The 26,227-nt window shown below is 37.0% G+C and overlaps 3 protein-coding genes across 3 annotated transcripts; 2 read left to right on the forward strand and 1 right to left on the reverse strand.

The window, feature by feature from the left end:
* Positions 1-1,272: 1,272 nt before the first annotated feature.
* polr3h (polymerase (RNA) III (DNA directed) polypeptide H) lies at positions 1,273-6,062 on the forward strand. The gene is made up of 6 exons (XM_024271409.2): positions 1,273-1,604; positions 3,080-3,176; positions 3,364-3,450; positions 3,525-3,588; positions 3,724-3,958; positions 5,399-6,062. The coding sequence occupies exons 1-6, from the start codon at positions 1,494-1,496 to the stop codon at positions 5,447-5,449; spliced, it is 645 nt and encodes a 214-aa protein (XP_024127177.1). The 5' UTR covers positions 1,273-1,493; the 3' UTR covers positions 5,450-6,062.
* A 3,227-nt stretch (positions 6,063-9,289) lies between these two features.
* csdc2b (cold shock domain containing C2, RNA binding b) lies at positions 9,290-14,498 on the forward strand. Its single transcript, XM_024271410.2, has 4 exons — positions 9,290-9,446; positions 11,596-11,925; positions 12,938-13,060; positions 13,225-14,498. The coding sequence occupies exons 2-4, from the start codon at positions 11,744-11,746 to the stop codon at positions 13,385-13,387; spliced, it is 468 nt and encodes a 155-aa protein (XP_024127178.1). The 5' UTR covers positions 9,290-9,446; positions 11,596-11,743; the 3' UTR covers positions 13,388-14,498.
* A 13-nt stretch (positions 14,499-14,511) lies between these two features.
* On the reverse strand, positions 14,512-26,080 carry LOC112145920 (phosphomannomutase 1). Its single transcript, XM_024271408.2, has 8 exons — positions 25,743-26,080; positions 25,300-25,417; positions 23,411-23,487; positions 22,180-22,271; positions 21,826-21,925; positions 18,333-18,408; positions 17,335-17,450; positions 14,512-15,820 (listed from the first exon to the last, which is right to left on the reverse strand). The coding sequence occupies exons 1-8, from the start codon at positions 25,824-25,826 to the stop codon at positions 15,698-15,700; spliced, it is 786 nt and encodes a 261-aa protein (XP_024127176.1). The 5' UTR covers positions 25,827-26,080; the 3' UTR covers positions 14,512-15,697.
* Positions 26,081-26,227: the final 147 nt, after the last annotated feature.

The following is a 26,227-nucleotide window of genomic DNA, read 5'->3' on the forward strand; positions in this document are numbered from 1 at the left end:
ATACGTGTTCCAAGCTTCTTTAGAATTCCAAAGTTAAACTGTAAAATTTTCAGATGCAAGAATTCTTGCTATTTTTTTAGGATTAAAACTAAGTTTGTTAAAGTCATCTGCTGTTTTGTAGCTTGAAAATATGTTCAGAATGTCAATAATATACATCAAATCAAAAGATTAAAATGTAAATTCTAAAACAAATGTTTGTTGTATTCTATACATACTTTTTCCTGGTTAGTACTTTTGCCTCACAGCAAGAAGGCCCCTGGGTTCAAGTCCTTGCTGGGGGACCTGCAGCAGAAACACCAATGAGGGACCTTTCTGTGTGGAGTTTGCATGTTCTCCCCGTGCATGTGCGGGTTTTCTCCGGGGACTCCGGCTTCCTCCCACTGTCCAAAAACATGCTTTATTGGTTAATTGGTTACTCTAAATTGCTCCTAGGTCCAAACGCAAGTGTGCATGGGTATATAATTGTGGCCCTGCGACAGACTAGTGACCTGTCCAGGGTGCATCCTGCCTTCGCCTGCAAGTGGCCGGGTCAGACTCCAGAAGCCCCAAGACCCCGAAAGGGACAAAACAGGTTTAGAAAATGGATGGATGGACTTACTCACTGAGTTTGCTGGAAAATTATTATGTTTTTTAGACAAATCCAGTGTATTGCTTTAAGAAATTATTTTACTTTAAAAATGGTCAGTTTTCATAAAGCAAAACTGGTTTCAAGGTGGACAGTAGAAAAGAACCCTGTATAGCTGTGGCTAACGATGTATTCCTTAAATTAGAAATAAAATTAAAAAGGTTGATATGGGTGACATTTTGGAGAAGCTTACAACAAAATAGTAGAATTCTAGTGTATAGAGCAAAAGAGTTCATTTAAAAAAGGGCCTAGTGCTTCCAAATCTTTAAAGGTCTGAGAAGACTAAGATGAGGTGAAGAAGGAAATTAAACGATTGTGATTTCAAGAACCCTATTTTAAAATCATAAACTGAGATCTTTCTTCAGGAATCTCCTGACAGCCTTAGTTGATAATGTGAGGACCTTATGACTTTGATAGGACAGTGCTATCATTTCTGAAATACAAAATCTTCTCAACAAAACTACTAGTAAATAATGAATGGAGTAAATATACGAGTGTGGTAGTTTGATTACACATTGAGCTTGAGATGTGTGTAGTATTGATTGTATGAGATATATTTATTCTGTCAATGGTGTATGTTCACATATATCAAAGACAACACTGAAGAAAAAAAACTGCTTACCACGTTTAAATGTGTGCTGTTCCTTTAAGGTTTGCGACATGCCGTAAACCGTGCCTTTGGCAGTGATCACGTGGAGCTGACATGGATGTTTTAGTGAGAAAACTGGAGCAAACTCAGCTTGAATTAAACGTTGGTCTGCTGCTGTGTTGAGCATGGAGAGCGAATGACCGAGCTGTTCGTCCAGCTGTTCTCCTGCCCCGGAAGCCTGTGTGTTTTTGCGTGTTTCTGTGTGTTTTATGCGAGAAAATGTTCGTGTTGGTGGAGATGGTGGACACCGTCCGAACCCCTCCGTGGTGCTTCCACAGACAGCTGAACGAGGCGGTCGCAGAGGAGCTCAACAAGAAACTGGCCAACAAGGTTAAGATCAGTTTTTAGTTTCTGATCTTCAAATTATAACGTTATTGTTTTACCCCTTTATACTATATATAATGCATACTATATATACAGACGTGGACAAAAGTGTTGGTACCCCTCAGTTAAAGGACAAACCCACAATTCTCACTGAAATCACTTGAAACTTTCAAAAGTAACAATAAATAAAACACCTGTGATGTCAATTAAAGGACACACCTGAGTTAATCATGTCAGTCTGGTCAAATAGTTTTCAATCTTTTATTGAGGTACCATCATTTTTGTCCAGGTCTGTTTCATTAGTTTGTTTTTTTTAATAATTATGTTAACCAACAATTCAAAAGTGATAGCTGATTTTGTTTGTTTAATTTTAATTTTTTTTAAATTTATTGTTACTTTTGTAAGTTTCAAGTGATTTCAGTGAGAATTGTGGGTTTGTCCTTTAACTTGTCCACCACTGTATATTATTGGATAGCTGTTCTGCTAAAAGCTGACTAAACTTACAATATGTTATTGCTGCTCAATAATATTAGTTTAATAAATAAATGAACTAATATTCCCCACAATACTTCCCCTTTTTACCCAAACCTTAACTATCAATTTGTATTAAAAGTTAGTTACTTGAAGGTTGGGCAAATCTTAATGTTAGATCATCTTCTTTGACATGATTGGAACAGTTAAGTCCTATAAGTTTTCTATCACATTTAAAGGCAAAAGTTTTTTTTTTTAATAGTGGGAAGGGGAGGGATCTAAACCTACTTCTTGAAGAAATGGAAATCAGCTTTCGAAGTGTAAACAAACGGCATTAAGTTTTAGCATAATTGCCTTTTTCACACCGAGCCACATAGAATTGACATTTTTATTTTAATCATACACTGTTTATCCAAACTGAATTTTGTGTAAGCTTTTGTGTCATCTGTCTCATATTCTACTAATTTAGTAATCTAAAACGCTTTATTTCGTTAAATATTTGCAAATGGAAACAGAAAACAATCAAACGTTTAATCATATGTTACTGCCCTATTGTGGCAGATTGATCGTTCCAATTTTTTCTAGCCTACGCAATAAATTGCAATTTATTCTCATTCCAATATCACCCTGTGCAATAAATGTACTTAAGATGACATGATTTCCTTTATGGTTATTTTAAATGTTTACACACATGCTATGGCAGCTTGAAATATTTAACAAATTAAACAGATCCCTTAATGCATTTGATCAATCGTATTTTTTGTGTTAGATGCCCACCTCCTATGTAGATGTGGGTCATTTTGAGTATAATTTAAATTGTGTTGACTTGTATTAAAGTAAAACTGGTGCAGTGAGAAATAAATGATATATTAGATTTTTTTGTTTTTTTTGGTTTTAGTTCATAAATTGCAAATCACATCCCAAAGTTGATCACAAATGTCACACATCGTGAGTTTTACTCATGTCATCCTTCCCTAATGTTTTCTATAATGCTTTTGTTTTTGTCTCAGGTGGTTTACAACGTGGGTCTCTGCATCTGTCTGTACGACATCACTAAACTGGAGGACTCCTACATTTTCCCAGGCGATGGCGCCTCACACACCAAAGGCATGACAGTGACATTATTACTGCGACAGTCTCTGAATACCTTCAGTTAATCACATTGACTTCAGTCAAGCCAGCTCCAAGTTCTACAGTCTTTCAGAATGTTCTTTTATTAGATTAAAACAAACAATTAAGACCTAAATCTGGTTACTGCTGACATTCTCACCTAAGCTTTCATCTCTGCTCACAGTTCATTTCAGGTTTGTTGTTTTTCACCCCTTCCTCGAAGAGATACTTGTTGGGAAAATCAAGTACTGCAGTCAGGAGGGAGTTCATGGTAAGTATCATGTATTATTTAACACACGTGTAAATATTGTTTGCTCATCTAACTGTGACCTCTGTGCTTTACAGTGACGATGGGCTTCTTTGATGACATTCTCATTCCACCAGAGTCTCTGCAGCAGCCTGCTAAGTTGTATCCAAGCCTTACAAATACTGACTTTGCTGTGTTTAGTCTGTATTTGCTGCATAAATATGATAAATTTAAGAAATCCTACTGAACTGAAGTGTTGTATAGTTTAAGGCGATCTGTCCTAAACTGAAACTCCAGTGATGAGGCAGAGCAGGTTTGGCTCTGGGAGTACGAGACAGACGAAGGAGCTCATGACCTCTACATGGACCAAGGAGAGGAGATCCGGTTTCGGGTGACAGACGAGGTCTTTGTGGACACGTCTCCAACAGGTCCAGCTGCTGCTGCGTCGGATAACGCAGCGCAGCCGGGACAGTCCACATCTGCGTCTGCAGAGGAGAGCACGGAGAAGAAAGAAGCGCCGTACACACTGATAGTAAGAAATGCCATAATTATCACATAAAATAAATTTTTTCAAACATCCTTATTCATCTAAACTATTAGCTCATCTCATATATGTATATTACTTACATTAATAGTTAATCCACAAGGTTTATTATGTTGTCATCCTATCCTCTGCAGCTGTAAGAGCTTCAGCTTTTTTTGGAAGACTTTCCACGGTTTAATGAAGGTTTATGCAAGTGTTTGTTCTTTAACAGGACCATTGGTGAAGCTTGACACAAATGTATTCCTAGCTATCAGTCTTCAATATATTGCAAAGGGGTTCTAGTGAGGAGAGTTGCGAAATACACAAAAATATACAAATTAGAAAAAAGTGCTCAGCATAGCCTAGTGCTAGGAGCTGTTTTTTCATTTTTGCCCTAAACAAGCTCCTCCCTCAGGGTAGTTTTGATCTCATGATAGGGTGAATAGTTCTATAATAAACAGCAAATGGAAAGCTCTGTCTTTTTAAAGATCCATGAGTCTTAAAAGGTTACAGTCTGCCATTTGGGTAGTTGGGGTTCAGATCTCTTCTCAGACAAAACTTTCTTAATTATGAGAAACCTCTAATCTTTAATTGAAGAAAAAAAACCCTTGCTATTCAGACTGGACACATTTGGTTTGCTTAAAGTGAACCATATTTTGTTTCCCCTGATAATCCAGAACAAACGTTCAGTCTGAATACACCTGAAACAGAGCCTGGTCCGGGACCAGGAACTGCTCTTTGAGCCATCTTTCGAGGTGGTTTTGGTTCATTTTTAATCGAATTGGGCTGTGGTATGCTTTGAGTTTTCTCAGTCTAAGTACGCTCTGTGCTCAGAGAGAAACAGCTGAACCAAAACATCCAGGATCGCTGATCATTATGGGATGTAAGCAGAGTAGTGGAGAAACATAGCAAGTCATTGAAATGTGGTCGGATAAATGCAGGCTCATTAAAACAACTTTTAACGCAATACACATTGCTTTTCACACTGTTTTCCCAGCAACCTCTCATTAACACTTATCAGCTCACCTTCTCAGCCGTCATCTCCTTAGTGACCGGATTAAAGCACGCCTCAAAGTAGCAAAAGTGTTGTACCAGACGTTGACACAGACGTTCAAAACTGGTCAGTGAAATATCAAGCTTGAATCAGTGAACTATCTCAACAAGGTCTACAAAGCGCAGACATTCCATTATTCTTTCTCTCCTTGCTTTGCCTCGTCCACATAATTCCTCTCCATGACTGAAGAGATCTTTAGTCACTTGGTTTTGTTTACAAGCTTCGGTTTGGAGCAGAAATGTCCGCTTGATGGCAGTCTGAATACAGACCAAACGCAAAGCTCAGGACTCGATCTGGACTAAATTAAGTGGACATTTATCATAATAATATAATTTTGTTCTTATGGAGGAATTTGTTTTATACCTTTATTTTATATACATATATTTCCATTTCAGGGCACCATCTGTGAGCCAGGGCTGGGACTGCTGTCATGGTGGAACAATTAGCACTACAGAAGATGTGTTGTCCCTCATCACCAGAGACCTGCTGCTGAAGAACTCTAGCTTTGTTACAGCAGCGCAGATGAACTGAGATCGGAGATCCTGTCAGTGTGAAAGCAGCTGATACCAGCTTCATGTTTACATGTACAGCTCGCTGTAATGTGTTGAATGACAATTTGTGTTTGATAGATTTCATATGAGAGTTTCTAAAAGCTATGAGTAAATAGTTCACTATTTTTTTGTTATAAAGAATTGATTCTAATGTCACATCATTTAAGGTAAACAAGCAAAAGTCTTCCATGTTTTCTGAAAGTCCTTGTAAATATTTTGAATTTAAAAATAACTTGACTCTCTCCCTTGAGTCTTTCAGCTTTATTTTTTTGTACTATTCGGGGGCAAAAGGTATTTCTGTAACTGATTCTGGAAGTTGTCCCACGTGCAAAGATGAAAGGAGTCTAATGTTCAAGTGTAGCACTTCAACTGTGAGAGACAGAATGTAAAAAAAAGGATCTGGGAACTCACATCATTTGATTTTTAAAGAATGTATTTATTTATTGGTGCAGAAAATGTTTAGCTTTTACAATCAAACAAGAATTCTGTTCCTCATAGACGTTTACTTCTTAAAGTCCCACTCCAGTCATGTTTTGATCTGTTGTAACACCATTCCCAGTGGTCTTTTAGCTGTGATTATGCAGTTTTTTGGCAAAAAAAAACAAAGACATAGTTTCTGCAGAGTGGCAATAGTTCATTAGAAAGTCCTCTCTCAGTTGTGGGTGGGAGTGTTGGTGGGGAGTAAGCCTGAGCTCATTCCCAACAATCCCTTGTCTACGCTCTCTCCTGCTAGTTTACAGCCCCTCACAACCCAACCAGACGAGTAAAACAAAGAAGTGCATGAATCTGTTTGTCTGAAAATGAACGCATCAGAATGGAGCAGAGCAGGTAGCGTTTGCTCTTTCGGTTGTAGTTTATACGTCACAACTGCAAGCTTTTTCAAACAGTATATTTTCGTCTACTCCTGATTCACCGCTATTTGAATAAAAACATACTCAGAAATCCAATTTTAATCTTGATATTCGTTATATATGCCCTTCATCACAAGGAAAATGCAACAAGAACATGTTAAAAACACCAAAAACACAATTTTCACTTGAAACATTGCCATGTTTGGAGGGAGAAGAATGCTGAGTTGAATCCCATAACACCATAACCACTGTGAAGCATGGAGGTGGAGACATCATGCATTGGGGCTGGTTTTCTGCAAAGAGACAGGACAACAGATCCGTATGAATGAACTGATGAATTGGGTTTTGTGGTGGTATTCAGGCAAAAACCTCCATCCATCAGTGAGAACATTTACACCTAAAAAGTGGCTGAATCTTCCAGCATGATGATTTCAAATGACAGCAACAAAGGTTGAGTTATCCAGCGACAGCCCTAACACATCCCAGCTCTTCAGAAGATCTTGGATCTCCTATTACAAAGTATGGAAATTAATTTTTGTTTTTGACCAAACACTTTTTTTCTGCAACTTTATGCTAAGAATTTCTTTAAAAATCACATAAAGTTTCTGGGGTTTTTTTGTCTCTCAAAGTTGTATTCTGTCTATGATGAACATCACAGACTTCAGCAACTTGAAGAATTGGTGACTGAAAAATGCCTGCTGTGTGTATATACACATAAAAACCTATAATAATAGCAACGAACAAGAAAAAGCCAAAAACAAGGCAGTCTGATGCATTTTATGTGTCAACGATGTGGTTTCCAAAGAGGCACTGTGGTGCAAAGTTTTGCTTAAAAAAACTCTGAAACTAGACAAGTGAAAATGAAAACAGGAAGTGGTCTGTCAAGATATTTAGGCCCAATGCTGATCATCCATCAGGTCTGGTTCCTTTTTCAGAAGAATAATGGTGAAAATTATAGAAAAACATGCCTGAGAGAGCCTCATTGTTACAAACAGTAGCTGAAGCAAAGCCACGAAAACAAAGATACCTATTTGGGTGGGGGATTTAAACACTTTTTTTGGCTTCTGTAGCTGGAAAGCTGTTTCAGTTGATGGATAATATGAGTCAGACTAGCAAGCAGCCTTTTAAATCCCACAGTCTGAGGTGTGTTAAGGACAGGGCCTCTTGTGATTGTGACAGATCTACACTTAAACTGTCGGGTTTGCTGTTGTGAAATGCAGAAGCCTCAGTTTCATAGGTCAACTCTGCAGCTTGTTGATGTTTTTCTAAAGTTGTGAAAGCTGAGCAAAACCACACTGGTTGCACGTGATCTGCAGCAGAATTACTTACTTTTTTGAGTGTAGCATTAAATAAACAGCAAAAAACAAAACAAAAAAACAATGCATATACAGTGGTAACAAGTATTGGCAGCATTGGATGACTGAAAAAGAAACAAAATAATAAAGACAAATTTTTGGTTGGAAAAAAATGAAAAAACACAGCATTGCATCATTTATCTTTATATCTTAAATTTTAGGAAGTTTTCAGACCTAAAACTTTCCGCCTGTGAAAATTTCTTATTTAGGGGATTTCTTAAGAGAATGGTGGGTGATAAGTTGTATTTACGTAGTTAATTTTTTTTTAAAGTTTCACATTTACTACAAAGAGTTGCTTTATTAAACTTCTGTTTACATAGTTAATGTATGATCAAAGGGAAATCTATTGCTGTGGTAATCTCTTTTGGTTTGGAAATGCTGTATGGGTTCTTTTGGGATCCACATTAATTTTCTTATCTGTGGATACTGAACATAAAATGTATTTATCAACATCATAAAGATCTCTGCCAACCACTTATAAGATGGTTCAACTTTGACCACAAAAGTGGGTCTGCAACAATGTTTTCAAACCAAAGCGACTGCCCAAACTTCCTGAGTTTGGTCCACTAGCAGCAATGTGATGCATCACAAAAAGAAATTCAAAAACTCACCTAATTATTGTATTATTTTATATCAAAAGTCTTGCTAATGTCAGTTTCTGTGAACATATTTTGAAAGTACCAGGATAGAAGTCTGGATGATGGCAAAACCCGAACGTGTAGCCCTTAAAGTTTCTCTCTAATTTCTAAATATCAGTAGCTATTGCTGCAAAAATGATTCTAAACGCTCATTTTATTCAGTCATTTCATTTTTTATTTTAAAATTACAAGACATAGCGCACTAGTTTTAAAATAGTTTTTCCGCATCTCATTTGTTTTGGGAGTATAGGCCTAAATCAGACCTGTTCAAGCTATAAATCTCTACATTAATTGGAATAGTACTATACTAGTTTATTTATCCCAGGGGAGAATGCATTTTTAGCACAGCTATATGATCACCACATTTTTATAAGGCCAGAAAAAGAATAAAGAGAGAAATGGTATTTATTATTTTATATAGTTATTAGTAATCCGTAATCAAATAATGTATATTATTAACAATAACATATTACCCTATTATATAGTTTGGTAATGTAATTATAGTTATTAGTTTAGTTTAGCTATTTAATAATTGTTCTTACTACTTTTAATAATAATTTGGAGGATTACTTTAACTTTCACTTTTATTTTGAAGTACTTTGACTTAAATGTAATGTATTCTTCCTTCCTCTGAGTTTATGGATGGGTAATTTATAGTAGCTACCTGTAATGTTTTGGAGACTGAAACATTCAGATTAAGGTTAACTTTTTTTCAGAAAATATATAATTTTTCAGTTTAATTGTTGTTTTTTTTTCTTTCTAAGAACTACTGCATATTTGAAAATTAGTGCTCAGCCTAAGGCTCCAACACTGGACTCTCTGTTCCGCCGCAGATGGAGGTCAGAAATGACCAGGAGCCGCATCACTCACGCCATCGGAATCTCCGCCAGCTGCGCAGACTCAGTACGCCGCACCGTCAAATCAGGGTTTTCCGTCGCTCTTCGCGGATTTACTTGATTTATATATTTAACTACTCCTTAATATCACCCACGCTGGCTTAATAGCCTCTCAGACGCAGAGTCCGACCATCTTCAGCCTGCATTTGTCAGTGAGTAACATTTCTGTCATTATTGAGGAGAGGGGGGGCGTCCTTTGTTTTTAGATCGGGACAATGATCCCTGCGCGCATGACTGAGGGAAACGGAGAGATTAAAGATTAGGATTTTAACGTTTCCGCGTGCAGATGTGGGTTTAGATCGCGCGGGTTTAGAAGAGGAGAAGCAGATTTAGTTTAGCTGGGTGGCAGATGGAAGATCGTTTTCCGCTTTCAGAAAACAGCTGATCTTAAGGTGACCTTATTCTGTTTGCTGAATGGAGAAAAATGCAAACGTTTACTTGACTTTATGAAGGAGGCAGAAAAAAGGAGCCAAATCACGGATTTGAAGTGATGTCACACAATAAAAAGGGACGGGAATGAGATCGTCTTTGATTGAGACTATTGGTGCTTTTGCAGACTTTCAGTAAAAATGCCAACAATGATCCTGACTCCTAACTGTCATGCTGAGACTTGTATTTTTACTCCCTGCAGCTGCTCTTTTCTCCCTCCTTTATTCACTGTTATGCTGTAGTATAAGGCTGTAGTACAGCTCATGCAGTGAACCTGCTGGATTGTGACGTAGATGCTCATTTACGGGAGCTCTGACGTCATCTCGCCTGCCTGCGCCATCATTGAAAGATATGGGGGGGGGGGGTGAGATATGCCCCAACATTTGTCTTCATGTTTGCCTTCTTCAACACAAAAACCAGGGTTTTAAAGTCTAAGTGGACCATGATAACGACATTAATTAGTTAATTAATTAACCAATTAATTCATTGTACATATTAGTCCATCTTTTAACAGTTAATATGATGTTTACCTAATTGTGTTCAAGATACCAACAACAAAATTGTCATTTAAAGATTTCACCAATTGACTAAACTGTTATGGTTTCCTGTAAAAGGGTACAGGTTATTTAATCTTTTTTTCTTTCGACTTTATTGAACAGATTTCAAGTAACAAGAGAACAAGTGTAATACAGGGTAAATATCATAAATTACGTAAATACATGCAAAGATTCACAAATATTAATTGTTTTAAGAATCTTTCTGAGTGAAATATTGATTTTATTTATGAATCTTTGAAGGACTGAGTAAAATATGGTGTCTTAAGATCAAATTTATATTTATAAATGTAGAATTTCGTTGGAAGAATACAAATAAATTCATTGTGAAAAGGATCATTTTATCCTTTTTTACATACATTGTGCTTTCTACAGCTTGGGAAATAAAAGGTTTAAAGATATAAATGTATTTAATCAAAGATTATTTTGATTATGAAATGTTGGAATTCATTAATTCATTCATTGCGACATTCATTTTGTCAAAGTTTTTCTTTTAAATCAGAAGACAGTCTTTCCATTTTTGCTAACCTCTTTTCATTAAATCTAAATAAAAACCCACCTTTTCCAACTAGCTCTCCCCTCTATTGCACTGGCCTATTTTATGTAAGTGTATATTTTTAACTGTATAGTTTGCTGCTGCTGAGTTTTTAACTGTGTCACTATTTTATGTGCGGTGACCTTGGGTTGCGGGAAAGGCGGCAAACAAAACAAAAAAAAAGCTATTATTATAATATTATTACAGCGAAGAAAACCAGTCAAATCCTTAGAACTTTTTTCTGTAAATAAAGCTATGACTTACAGCTTGAATATTCTCTGAAATCTTTAAAATGTTAATTTAATTTTAAAATGTAATTTACAACCTCAAGTGTTAAATTTGATAAAAGACACAGAGGTCAATGTATTCCACATTTATATGATGAGCTGAGTGTGGCACATGATGCTATGGTAAATACCCATAAAGTTAAATATTATTTAACTTTTGGGTTGACATTTTGCCCTTTTTACTGTATAAACTTAATCATTCCGGTATAAATGAGCCAAACGTAAAGCCGTAACGGGTCAAGGTTAAAATGTATCTGCATTGTTCATAAATTAGTAATGACCTTTCCTGATCTGACTCACAGCTTCAAAAGTACGATGATGTCAGCACCACCTTTCTGAAAACTGTTTCCCTTAATTTATAATACACAGGGAAGGAAACATAAAGAAAAAAAGCCCTTCCATCTCCATAGATCCTTCTTGGTTGTTTATGAGATGTGTCATGTCCAGGCTTCTTGTTGACAAACCCTTGATCTTCTCTCCATGGTTTCCTTCACAGCTCGTCTTTTTGACACTCTTGAATCAGCGGCTCTGACCCAGATAACAGCTGAGTGCCTGCAGTGAGGCCGGCCTGCCTGAGCTCCCTGCGCTCAGAACTGACTGAGAAAGGAACAGCATCCAAATCTCCATCCTATCACGGAGAAAGCATGGCAGATCCTGGCCTCACGTCTCCCTCAGGAACCCCTCTGCGCTCACCCAATGCCCCTCTCACCCTCTCCTTCCCCTTCCTCAGGGAGGGCAGTCGGGTGTGGGAGGAGCGGAGGGAGCAACCGGTGCCGCACGATCTTCCCAGCCCACTGCCGACCAAACGCAACCGCACCTACTCAGCGTGAGTGTGGCCACTTACCACTGAGAGTTTAGCATAATAAGATAAAGTGAAGTAATGAAAACGTTTCATAGAAGACATTTAAGATCCAAATATTGCAGTTCTTCCAATGACTAATTTCAGATTAAATCATATTTTCACCTCCTTCCATGTTTAAGGACAATTTAACACCTTAGAGAAGCTTTTTTACATCTGAATTCAAAATTTTAGATTCAAGTGTTATTTGTCTTGTTATATTTATACAGCACATGTAGTGAAATGTATTGCATGACTGTCCAACACAGTTCAAGCCCAAGAGCATTAAGTACAAGAAAATGATAAAAGTATATGACTAAATATGAAAATAAGTTCAATAAATTCAATGCCTATATAGTCTAGTATACAATATACATTTGTGAATAACTTTCTGGTGTGTTTTACTTTATTGTATGCTTGCTGTAGGTTATTTTTGGGTGTTTTTTGATTGGCCAGTACATGGAACCATGAGTAAAGCTAAAAAACGTTTACTTTACTCTATCTGGCTTATTTGCCTATTTAAGGAACTTTGTCTGAAATTAGCTGAGTAAACTTAAGTTACTTCAGACTGAATTTAGGTAATTGTGAATCCTGAGTAATGTCAGAGATAATTTGTCCAGCTTTCACGTATGTCTTTGTCCCAGACTGCCTCATTGGGCCTGTTAGGTCATGTGACAATGCACTGTCCATTTTTATGCCCGATGAGTGTTTTACTCTGGTTGTTTTGTTGCATGTTCATGTGACCAAAGGGGTTTTTCCATCTCTAGCATGTGACAACAATATATTTTCTGAATAGCTGCAGTAGTCTCTACAGACCAGCAGGGGTCCTCAGAGACCCATATCCTGCCACGTAAAGTCCTGTCTTTCCAGGATTTCTAACATTCAGGACACAACAAAACTAAAAATACTCAAATTTCTACAACTTTGTTACTTTTATCTCTGCTAAAATATAGAACTTAACGACATGCATGGTTGAAATGTTCTGATCTTTGTGCTGCAGGACGGTCCGTGCTCACTCAGGTCCCGTTTATAAAGGTGTCTGCAAAAACTTCTCAAGATCACAAGGTCACGGTTTCATCCAACCGACACACGGCGGGGAAGACATCTTTGTCCACATCTCAGAGTAAGTCATGATGCACTTACAGCTCCTACAAATAGGGCATTCATTATTAATACAAAATTAATTAATAATAATTAATGATTACATAATTGTAATTCTCATTGTGAAAAGTCTCAGGAGTATTTGGTATTACCGAGTTACACAGCTTCACATGTTCTGTGTTACAGCATCGAGGGGGAGTATGTCCCCGTTGAAGGAGACGAGGTCACATACAAAGTGTGCCGAGTCCCGCCAAAGAATGTGAAGGTGCAGGCCGTGGAGGTGAAGATCACACACCTGAACCCGGGGACCAAGCATGAGACCTGGTCCGGCCAGATCATCAGCTCCTAGTTGTGGTGCTCGGCGATTGATGGAGGGGGATTGTGGAACTTGGCTTTTCAGGGGTCAGACCCATATCCAAAATGTCTTTAATTCTTCACAGTAAAGTGCTCGGGTTCATAGTTAGACTGTGAGGCACAGCACTGTTTCAAAACTGCCCCCCCCCATGCAACAATCAACTCACTCTGCATGAGACACTGAAACTTTTAATGTCAGGTTAAAATATGTTTTTCTTTGTTTAATTGATCTAAAGATGGACCTATAGATTAAAGCATCTTCTAGAGAAGCTCTGTTTATTTAAAAGGAGCCTAAAGCGGTAAAAAGCCTTGATTAAAAACGGTGGTGCTGATGTACAGACTACACAATTCTGACTGTAGGCAGACAACATGAAAAAACACAAAAGTGTCACCTCAGAACCACAAGTACACCGAATCAAAAAAAAAAAAAGAAATGTGACAAGAAATAGTTTGGGTCAAGTTGGTAATTTGTTTATCATTTTAAATATGTGATTACTAATTGAGTGGGAATTTTCTGATGTACTTTTGGCCACAGATCCTCATTTTAAAAAACTACACAATATTTTTGATGAAACTGAAAGAAAAATGTGAAGAACTATTTACTAAAGAAATCTCAAAAGATGTAGCTTGATCTCTTACAATGCAAACTCTTTGACTTAGTCTTGTTATTTATTCATGTATTGTCTTGTTTTTGGTTGAGTGTGTCCTAAAAATCCGGTTCTAAAACTTTGGATAAAGTAGTCAGGATTTGTTTAGCATCCACTCTGCAAACTTAGACATTAAAGACCGATTTTGACACCTAAATTCAGCGTTTGCAAAGCATATTTGTGTGTGGGACATTTGTGATACTTGGCTTCACATTTTACTGGTTGGTGTCAATAAAGTTCATTTCACACAATGTTGTTTTCAAAATATATTACAAAATTTGTGTGTTTGTTTACACTTACAATATGTGAGCCACAAATACTCTGGATTTTGTCTGTCTGTTAATGTCACTGCCTGAATCTTAATATCAAATTTTGTTGCATTAAGTGTTAAAAAGCTGCGGATGAGCCACGGTGGTGGGGATTCTGAGCCTCCAAACTACAATAAAGTATAATTTGTGATTTGGGTCAGATGTGTTTTTTTTAAGTATAAAATAATGATTCATTTTTCAAATGTGTTCTTGATAGTCATCAAATATAAAACTTTGTGAATGGAAAACATCAACATTTACAGAGGAAAAACAGAAGGAACAGACATTCAATGGTATTTAGCTCAAGCAATGAGGACATCTAGTGGCTGAAAGTAGAATGACAGGCGCTTCAAGGGTTAAAAATAACAAAACAGGGATTGAAGTTTATACAAAAAAGATTTATTGCAGAAATCAGACATCTTTTTTCATAGATTCTTTTTATAGTTAAGTGATACATTAAAATCCCATACGAGCAGATAAGTCAAGCTTTCAAAAGGGAGCACCAGATTACACACGAACTTCATAAAACCTCAAGATAGGTTTGTTCAGGATTTAGTTAATTAAAAAAAAAGTAAATATAATGAAAATGGGCAATTATCAGTATTTTTTTTTACTGCCCATGTATATGCATAGCCAAAATAAGAGAAGAGTTCTTAAAACATTTTACTTATCGTTTTAAAATCCATTCACTGCCATGAATCTTTTTTATGTAACCTTAAAACTGTGTCTTATAAATACATTTAAAGATGATTACAATAAACAAAAAATAAAAGTTGTGCAAATTTTCATCTTTTCAATATGATTCGTAAAGAAAAACTAAAACATTTAATAAATATCAAATCCAGTTTTCACATGAAAATACTTGTTCCCTTCTGTGTTTCCTCCGCAGCCGAGGAGGATGAAAGGCCCCTTTTAGACTAAAATGATCACATACCTTCACATTTCAATCACTCTCATTCTTCTCACTTTCAACATTCATGAAAAACATGGCAGTGCAAATATGACTCTGTACAGTTTTAACATTCCTGTTTTTAAATCTCTCAAAGCTTCTGCTTCATCTCAGGTGTCATGCTACATATCACAGAAATCAAGCGCAACTTTTGGCACAGTACTTTATATGAAACACTGTCTCTGTTCCTGTTTTAAAAATAAAATAAAATCGTGCAACCTAGCAAACATTTTTAGTCGGAACACCTCTGTGTTATTAATATTTAGCTTTATATTAATAATATGGAGGGATCAGTAGTTGTACCGTTCATGGTTTCATAAACAGGACCCAGTGTGGACCCTGTTGTGATCCAGTTCAGAGGGGTTTGTGGGTAATGGAATTGGGGGGTGGGAATCTGGATATCAGAAGATTTGTGGTGTGGAATCAAAGAACAGCTCTCGACAAAGCCTGGCCGTGTCCTGAGGGGAGTAGACTGTGAAACCGATGGTCCGAGGGTCGTTGAAGATTTCATAGTCATTTCCTCCCTGCAAAGAGATCCCAGTTTAAACATGAGAACTCAGAGAAACTCTCCTGCAGCCTGACGCAGTTTGTTATGAATGGCATGTGCAACCAAAAGAAGCCACTAGGATGCATTCAACTCTAGCATACATTTAACCTGATTGAAAGCATTGAAGAGAGTTATAAAGTCAGCTACTCTCACAAGAAGCTTGAAATCAGCTGCTTTGGTTTTCTCTCCAGTTCTAAATGCTTGTTATACAAACAGGATGGGCTTTGATAAGCATGATGCTTCCTTTTTGGTTGATGCTTATTATTATTTAAAGGTTGTGAAATGTTACATTTATAGAACCAACCAAAAAAACGAAACAAAACAAAAAAACAACTTTAACTTAAAAAACTTCCACTTCAACAGAGTATTAATGTGTTAATATGTGAAACTAAATGTGACTCGATTCCGTAGCAACCAGTCCTGAAATTGGCTAGTTCTTCCATCTTTTCAAAGAGTTTTGAGTTAAGCCATAAGCAAAAAGTAGTCTATTTAAGTGTATTACAACTAATCTATACAAAACGTGCGGCAGTGTACTTGAAGTCTAATTTTTATATACTGTGTATATATTGTAAACTTAAAATTTTCCACTTTTCTGAAGACGTATTCAGTTAGTATAGCAGGGATAGGACACTCCAGGCCTCGAGAGCTGCATTCTTGCATCTTTTCCAGCATACCCTGATCTGGCATTTTCTAATAGACTAGACACACGAGTCATGAGTAGGACTTGGATATCTGGAAATCATGAAGACACAGCAGCCCTCGAGGCCTAGAGTTGCCTATCCCTGGTCTATAGTATACTTGCTATACTTATACTCAAGAATATTTGATCAAATAACTTCCATTTTCTTTCTCAAATATTTCACTAAACTCTAAAGAACAATGCAAGCTGATATTTTTTTTAATTGCAGCTGAGCTATTTTACTGCACACATATTATAAGCTTGGTGATCATGTTGCATTTCAACGGATAGCAATCCTGACTTATCACTAAATTACATGACAATACAAACAAAGTAAATAAAATAAGACATGTTAAATTTGCAAAAAAGGTCCTGTTGCTTGTTTTTCTGAATATCAACATCTTTATTTTACGTGTAGATGTTAGTAACATTGCTTTGAGTGTATAACGTGAAAATCCATGTTCAGCTTTAAATTATTTTTGAAATATTTGGTCATGAATCTAATAAGTTAAAAAATTCTATAACTGCAAAATCTATTAAAATAAATTCAATTTGTAGGTTTGGACCATAAAATGTGTAAGTGAGCTCAATGCAGGATCACAAACTTAAAGAAAAACTTTATGCGAGCGTGTTTGAATGGATACTGAGTGATAGAAGGTTAGTCCATTTGTTGTAATTCTATTGTAATTCAATTCTATGTCAGCCAAAACTTTGGAGAAACTTTCAGGAAAATCGCAATAGACTCTAAAACAACACATGGGTTTTGTAATAAAATGTCTGGAGCATTTTTTCATTTCACAAAATGATCTTACATCTGAGGTCTCGTTGCCAAAGAAGTAAATGGCATCCAGGCCTTCACCCTCCAGCAGGTCCAAACATAACCTTTTGTCCCAGCCTTCAGGGAAGACGTCAAAGCTGATTAGACCACCTGAAAGAGACAATGACAGAGCTTTAGTCACTTGTTCATCCACATTTTAAACAGGAGCAGAAATACTCTGTTTTGCAATCAACTGGTTGAAAAGAACTGAGCAGCAGACAAACATGCCCTTGTGGAATCACACTGAGAGAAATAATCAAGTATTTTTCCTTTCCACACTGTGGTATATGTGATTGTGAGTACAGTGTGACTCATCAGGGATAAACTGTGGGTTTAGTTAAAAAAAAAAAAATTTTTTTAGATTAAAAAAAAAACAATCTTTGAGTGCTTTGTCCCTCCACCTTAAGTGATTTTATTGTTCGTCAGAGCAGCCAGTCAGAGGGCGGGTTCCCTCACACACCCCTGGCACACTTCCATCCCAAACACCTTCGACCTCACCACATAAACAGCTTTGTGCTTTGATTACATCTTTAACTCATCCATGTCCATGTCTGAAACTTTCTGTCCTGCCAAACAGCTGACTCAACAAAAAAAAAGTTCAGAGGGGAATGAATAAAAAAAAAAGCTTCAATTATAGATCCGACTGAGCGTGTTGAATCATGTTCTGCTTTCTTCTCTCTCGTGTGTCATTTGCAGAAGCTCACATCCGATGGAGCACGTAGGCAAACATCAGGCACCTCATTTGCTCTCTGGACATGTCTCGAAGGCAAGAGTGTTTGCTTAATAGTTAACCGACAACTTTGATCTGCTGAGAAAGGTACACGACGAACTCTGGGTGTGACGTAAAAAAGCAAAACAGAGAGTAATGCAGCACAGCCAGTCCGTCTTCAAGCTTTCAAGTTGGAAAAAGACTAATAAAATACTTTGTTCACAAGTTCTTTTAAAAGATAACTCCAAAAATAAACCACAATTGACTAGTTTTTGCTCTCCCACCTTTGGTAAAGCGAAGACCCTTTCCAGCAAACTCTTCTTTCAGGGCAGCAACAAATTTCTCCCTGATCTTCTCTCTCTGCAGGGAAAGGAAAAAACAAGTCTGTTAGCATGCTAATGCTAATGTTTAACTGAAGAGTGTGACTGCACCAGTCTCTGTGTTGTCAAAACAGTTGAGTCTCTGTTCAAAACAGGATTAAAAACATCTCCTGACTTCTTCCACTCAAAACAAATTTTCTGAAAAAAAAATATCTGCTTTTAAACTCAACAAGTTTCTAATTTAATTGCGCAAAATTATGATTTTTTGCATTTTTTATTTTTGAAATGTCAGGATGACTTTCTTTGACACTGTTGCGGAGGGTCACTCATTGAGGTTTTGAAGCCGTCGTTCATCCACATCTCTAAAATTCCCAACACAGCAGTTTAGTCAGACCTGGACTTTGACCAAACCATTGCAACACTTCACTTATTTTGTCTCTCAGCTGTTGTGCTGCAGATTTTTGGCTTGGGATGGTCGCACTGCTACGTGATCAGATCAAGACAAAAGTGTTTACCTTTAAATGAATTCATTAAAGACTGAAGGCTGGTACATACTTGATGAGAAACAAGACATGTGTCTTCTGCGCATGGCTCTAAGAGTATAAATTCTACCAGGACATTTCATATTTTGAGTGAAGCAGAAAGTCCTGCAGATTTTTCATTGTGCCCACGACTGCAGCAATGCAGACATGTCTTTAATGGCATTTGATAAACAGGGAAGAGAACCACATCTGTTATTATGTGAATGCCAGTAAAGGTTGGATCCGTCTTTCATGTTTGTCCCTGTACCACATTTTGAGCCACACCCACTTTGCATATTAGAGGTAGTAAGGCATGAAAACTTTTGACATAAGTTGATGTCAAAGTTCCAAAATGTCTGTATTTCTGGCAAACAAACTGACTTACTCTCTGACAAGATGTCTGCTTTTTTTTAAATGTTAAAGTTAAAGCCGGATTAGTTGTCACACACCTGGATGTTTGAAATTCTTTTCTCTGCGTTTGACACATCCCCCAAGGGAGCAGTGAGCGGTAAACAGAGCTGCATTCAGGAATGTTTAACCTCCAACCCCTTCATGCTGGGTGTCAAGCAGGGAGGCATTTGTGTCCCACGTTTAGAGTCTTTGGTAAGACTCTGCCATGGATTTAAACTCATAAACTTCCAGTTTCTAGGCGGACACTCTTCCACCAGGCCACTGAAGACTAGTTTGTATACCAGCTCAGTGGCCAGGTGTAGAGTCTTCACTGACATTGGTGGTTGCGGGTTCAAATCCAATCTATAAAACATTGTTTTCACTGAGTGGTCCGGTCTGGTAAGAAGTAGTACGGTACGGTCCAGTTAGACTCAGCCAAGCATTAGCACTCGGTTAAGCCTCGATTCCACTGAGTGGTTTGTTTTCACGGTGCACACGTGGTGTAAACCACTAGCATGTCACTGCGTCAATGCACTGCAACGACTAGAACAGCAACAACAATGGAGGTCATCCAGCAGCTTATTTTATTGCTTACATTTTATCATTGTGTATGACAGGAATTTAATGTTGTTTGAAAGAAGATTCCAGACAGATAAGAAGAATACAGCTATAAGTAGGAAAAGAGAAACGCTAATTAGCGCTATACTGGTGCCTTCCAATGTCACCATCACTTTCTGCCAATCAACGGGTGGCTCTGCCCCAACCATCCTGTTCCATTTTTCTATGGAGCTACAATGGATAAGGGGCCCTCTCGAGGTTTGGTTCAGTAATGTTTAAGAGGTCCATTTTACAATGGGAACCTTCAAAATACCAGACCATACTGTAATGTACCGGACCGCACCACTCAGTGGAAACAAGGCCTATGACTATAAAATCCTTCGAAGAGTTGCAAGCAAAGCTGATTTCAGGAACCATTTGGTGGATTATAGTCTTTGACACAACTCAACATGGATTTGAACCCATGACCTACACTTCTCAGGGAAGACACCCCTCCATTAGGACACTAGTATTGAAACCATTCTTCAGTGCCTCCGGGACGTTCAAACAAGTATAACCCTTCCTCCATGATGGTAGACTGCCAGCATCAGTTGTTCAAGCTAACATATTGTGCATGGATATAAAAACAGATCGTCTGGTCTTACATACATCAGAAATGTCTAAGAAAATCTCAGAAGAAACTGAATAATAATGTTTGTCCTTTCCCTTAACAATTGGCTCCAAGTAGTTTCATAACTGTTACATTAGTTGCTTTCTCAGATGTGTTTTTATTGCCCCATCCCATACCTAAATCTCATTTTCTGCAGAAGTTTATTTTTCTTGAGTGCAAATGAACCAATTGAACCCAAAAGATTTTTGACTAAGGGGTCAAGCTTTTTGACGTTACAAAACAACTGTAACCTTCGTCAAACAAATACTCTGCTGAGGAATCCCAATTCTATAGAGTTCTTAGGAACAAGTTACTTTCCAGGGATTCGACCTCTAGGAAATCCCAATGTGTGCTCAGATCCATGCTGTTTTCTTCATTAAAAAAAATACATGAATGAGATTCAATTAGGACAGTCACAATTTTGAATGGAAGAGCTCAATGTTAAACCAAGCTATCCTCATAAAGCACAAACACAAACACAAAAATATTGAAAAATCATATATTGATTTCTTCTTGAGTTGAGTATCTTTCTATTGTGTTATATGTTAAGAAAAAAAGGGATGTAGTTTAACTCAGGTTCTTTAAAATCTTCTTCTAGGCTAACATGTCTCCCTATTGCTACTGTGTTTCTACAGTCAAGATGTGTTGGGTAAGTTATGGCAAGTTATGGCAAGAAAAATGCTTTCATAACACTTGAGGTTATGGAACAGAGTAAACATTTGCATGATTTTTTTGCTAACTTTTCTATATAATAATTTACATTTGTGTTTCCACAATATTTTGTACACAACAACCTTTTTTGTTTAATCAATACTCTGGGCACCTTTATTCATTAACTCAATCCTAACCACAGACACTTAAAATTAATAATAGCTGTTAATTGATTTATATTGATTTTTTCAATAAATAAAATCCTAATAGAAGATTTATGTCATTTTATAATTCAACTAAAAAGATAGCAGCATAAACATCCCCTCTTCCTCTTGTTTTGAACTGCTTCTTCCACACTGCATGTCTCTGTGTTACATCAGTGTAAATCTGTTTAACTATCCAGAAATATCCTGTAGCTTGACCTTCCTCTGTCTGCTTGACTGAACACATTATGAAACTGAGCCTGGCTGCTGTGCATTTCAATGTTAAGTCAGGCAGAAATGTGGGATCCAGAGTAAAACTAGATAAAAGACATACAAGATTATATATTTCTAAAATAAATTATTGGCTTATAGTACATATCTCTAAAGTGTGTGTGAAGTGCAGTAAAGATTCAGTTTCATATATATGCAGTAGAGACTAATAATTTTGAGAACCCATTGGTTTAAAGATAATAGTAGAGGTTTACCTTGTCAATTTCAGAAAATTCTATTCTTTCCTCCAATGTGCAGCTCCGACCAATAGGTGAAATGTTAATCATTCCATTTCTGAATTCAATGAAAGTTCCCCTGCAAACAGAAGAGAACATGTGATTAAACAATGAACGTGGCAGTCTACTATAAACATTAACTTGAGTCATTTTTTCTTCTTCTTTCTTCAAGGTCCCTTCAGGGTCAGCACAGTGAATCACCTGCCTCTATCTAACCCTCTCCTCTGCATTTTCCTTGATAACCAAAGGATTGAGACATTTTTTAATCCTATTAGATAAAAAAAATCCACTTAAAAGATCTAACAGATTGTAGGAATTTGGAGTGTAAATCACCGTTTCTTTGGCAGCTTGATGAGTCCCATGTAGCTGAGGCAGAAGTTAATCAGATCCTGCAGCAGCTCCTCGCCAATGTGGTTCTGTATGGTCTGTAGGAGTTAAAACGTACTTCAGTGATGAAAAACAATGAAACTCCATGTTTACAAACTAAAATTAGGAAAATTAAAATGTTCCCTTTAGGCTACAGCATAAAAAAATCTCAACTTTAACACATTAGACCAGGGGCCTGCAACCTTTAACACTTAAAGAGTCATTTTGGGGTGATTTATCCCTGACCACAACCCAGTAGGAGCCTCACACCCTTTAGAAAACAAGACTTTGTATTTATGTTTTTGCTATTTTTATGAGAAATATGAATACACAAGTACTTATTTGGCATAAATAAACCAAACTTTAGGAGAAATTTGTTTTTTTCCCTAAATATTAAACAGTTTATAACTTTTAACGGAGTAACTAGAATACCTTTCAAAATAAAAGACTTCCTGAATCACATAGGATCATTTCGATGGAGTAAATCTAGTGAGAGGTGGTGTAATGTCAGCAGTAAAAAAGGAAAACATCTTATTTTTAAACTTTTGTGGAGCTTCTTAGCCAGAAATTCATAAATCTAACTTTCTAAAATTAAAACACAGCTAATTAACTGTATTTTAACCATACACTTAAAATACTGGAATTTGACAAAATGTTTAGTTCTCGATTATTGAACCACTATTTCTAATGTGCTTTGGAGGCTCCCAGAGTGATACATTATTTTGTTTTTTTTTTAACTTAACTTTACAGTGACTTTTCTTTAACCAGAGAGCCACAATGGAGAGGTAGAAGAGCCAAACGTGGCTCTGGAGCCACAGGTTGCAGACCCCTGCATTAGACATTAGGCTTAATGCATGTACTATAGACATTGTGTCTTATATGTATATGAATAAGGTGTAGTTTGTTCGAGCGTGTCTTTACCACCTTTCTAGATGTTTTTATTTCATATTAAGACGGCAAATGATAAAGCATGCAACTTTCAAAGGAATGATTGGATACTAACTGAAGTAAAATAAGAAGTGGTGCTCCAACTGTTCAGATCAGTTATCTTATCTCATTGTTTCCAACCAAATCTGCTGACGATCATTAAAAGATAAAGCAGTTTCTTTCTTTATCATCTGTGCATGTGCCCTCGTGTTTTTATGGAAGTTTGCATCTGTCAACATTACAATGATTTGGACCATGAACACTTACTTACATGTTTTGAGACAAGTTTCCCATCTTTGTACTGAACTGTTCCATTTTCAGCAAACACATAGTCAAACTTGTGTATGACTGCAAGAGAACACATACGCCACATTAACACAGCAGCAGACACCTATATACAGCTCAGCTCTTAGCAGATTACAGAGACAACATTAGCTGGATAAGACGTTTACTCTGTCCAACCTTCCCACTTTGTTTAATCTCCCCCATTAGCAGAGATGAGAATATATTGGTGCTGTACATGTTTTACAAGTTATGATAAAATATCCTCTAAATGGGTCTCGATCAGCTAAAATGTAAACTCTCATTTATATACATTTAATTAAACACATTGGAAAAAACAATATTTAGTGAGCAAACATTCATTTCTTAAGTATTTGCTTGTTTCGGTAGGAAACACCATTGAATTTGACTAATTAAATGATCGTTTATTAAAGAAATCCCTGTGTGTTTGGGACAAGACTGAATGAAGCCATTGTTTGACCCACCAATATATATAAATAAATATATATGTAAATAAATTACTGCCGAATGAAGACACTGAATGGAATAACAGAATATTGTGTTGATGCAGACAGAGTTTAACACACAGAATTGGAACATTACATGCTAAATTTCAGAAAGCATGTGACTATCATTGAAAAGCTTTGAAAACTAGTGCACAAACAGCCCTTTGTTTTTATTTACATTGTGCACAGCATGCCACATGTCTTAAAATGAAAAATGTTAATGACGTTCACTTCCTTCTACTGGTCTATGAAGACAACACCAGCTGTAAAGGTGTAATAAACAACAAGAAGAGTCACCTTTGGCACACTTGGCACAGTGGCTGAAGCACACAGTCTTCTACATCATTCATTGGCATTCAGGTTGTTGCTTAATGTTTGCTGAAAGACAAGCCTATCAGCTTCTGAGTGTGTCTTGGCATAAACTCTGTTAGCTAAAATGTAAACTGCACCATTTTTATCAGTATTTTTGTTCATGACAGAATGGTGCAAAACACAGTGTGCAGATGTCAATACAACTGCAAATTGATTGATTTACTACCTTGTTTTTAGACATTCACGATATTTGATCAAGTAAACTTTGCTCTACATTTCCAAGCTGTTCTGATAATCGGGAGTTGAAAATGTTTTGTCTAAGTAGGAGCTAAGATCTAGAAATAAGGAAATTATTATTAAAATAAATCAAAATCCTTCTCCTCCTAACTCTTAACAAGAGAAAAAAACAGATTTAAGACTAAAAAATTCTTGATTTGATATGTTGATTCAATTTTAGGGCTGTTATTTAAAGATTTAATAAATGTTGACAAGCTAGGCTAGCATGCATGAAACAAAACATAAATTCATGTTCTAGGGATAAGTTAGATTTTATAAAGATTTATTAAGATGAGGCAACTTGTGCTAAGATCATATTCTCATGTTAAATGAAATTTTGTTTAAAAATAAATCATTTCGACTTATTATTTTGCCATTGTGGTCAAAATGAACTACAATTAAAGCTCAAAAAACAAACTATTTGCTTAGAAGTAGCAAAAATCACAATTATTGGGCTGTATAACATTCAATTCAAAATAACTTTTTAACCATGTTATTCCTCTTTGAATGCTTGTGAGGAACTCCTTTATTCAAGAATTTGATTTTTTTTTTTTAAGATTTCTTGCTAAGTAGAAATGACTTGCTGCATGCACTTCTGCTTTCTAGTGATTTTCTTCTTTAAGATACGCCCTATTTTTCGTCTCCCTCTTTTAGCTGTGCACACAGTGTGTTCTATTTTTTTCTTGCACAGCTCTGATCTCTGCAGACCACAGTCTAATTCCAATTAAAGGTGTCAGATCCTTTCATCACCCCAATGACTTCAAACAGGAGGAGGAATGCTTACCATCATCTCCTTCTCCAAGCTGCTCTGCAATCTTGGGATAGTCTGACCCCCCAACAATGCCGATCTTTACTTTTCTTCTCAGAGTCTGAAAAAACTCATCAAGGTTTGGGTCGATTTTCTGCACAGAGGAGGGAAAAAAATGCATGTCAGGTCATTCTGTAGGGTCAGCAGAGTGTCATTACACAGAGAAGAGATGTTTAAAGGGAAAAACACACCAGAAACATGACTTTTAATCATATAAATGTGTTTAACAGGGCAGCTTTGTGACCAAAACACAGTTTTTACAACTGAACCGCATCAACATGGTGCCAGGAGGACACGGTGTGCTCTGCACGGCTCTGCACACTGCGAGCCTGTCAGATAGATAGCAGGGGGCGGAGGAGGGAGCTGCTGCCAAGGCTTAAGGACAAAAACAACAAGCTCGTTGTGGAAAGTGAGCTCACTTCTCTCGGCGGTGTCAGGGTGCCGTCCACGTCAAACAGGCACAGGATGTTCCGTCCCCGCGAGAAACCGTTCATTTTCTCCATTCCTGCTCTTCTTCTTCTTCTTGACCCACAGACACACAGCAGATTCACTGATATATGTTATCAGTTGGAGGTCCGCTTTTGTGCAAAAATAAAATTCACATGGGGAAATAAGAAGATGCTATAAAAAAATCAAAAATGTAATTGAAATCAATGATGTCCTCCTTTATTCCCAAATCTCTCAGTCTGGTTCCTTTCGTTACGTTTGGCCCAGTGTGATTCTAAATGTGTCGAATTTCTTTTCCCGCCCTGTAATGCAGCTTCAGCCAATCACAGCCTGGTATGGGGGGCGTGACGCAACCAAGGGGCGGTGCTTTCACTTCACAAACCATTCATCCCTTCAGCTGAACTTTTAACTGTGTGACGAGCACAGGTCTGATAATGAAAGGAAGTCAGGAGGACAC

This window comes from Oryzias melastigma, linkage group LG8, assembly GCF_002922805.2.
Source record: "Oryzias melastigma strain HK-1 linkage group LG8, ASM292280v2, whole genome shotgun sequence".
Taxonomy (NCBI): Eukaryota; Metazoa; Chordata; class Actinopteri; order Beloniformes; family Adrianichthyidae; genus Oryzias; species Oryzias melastigma.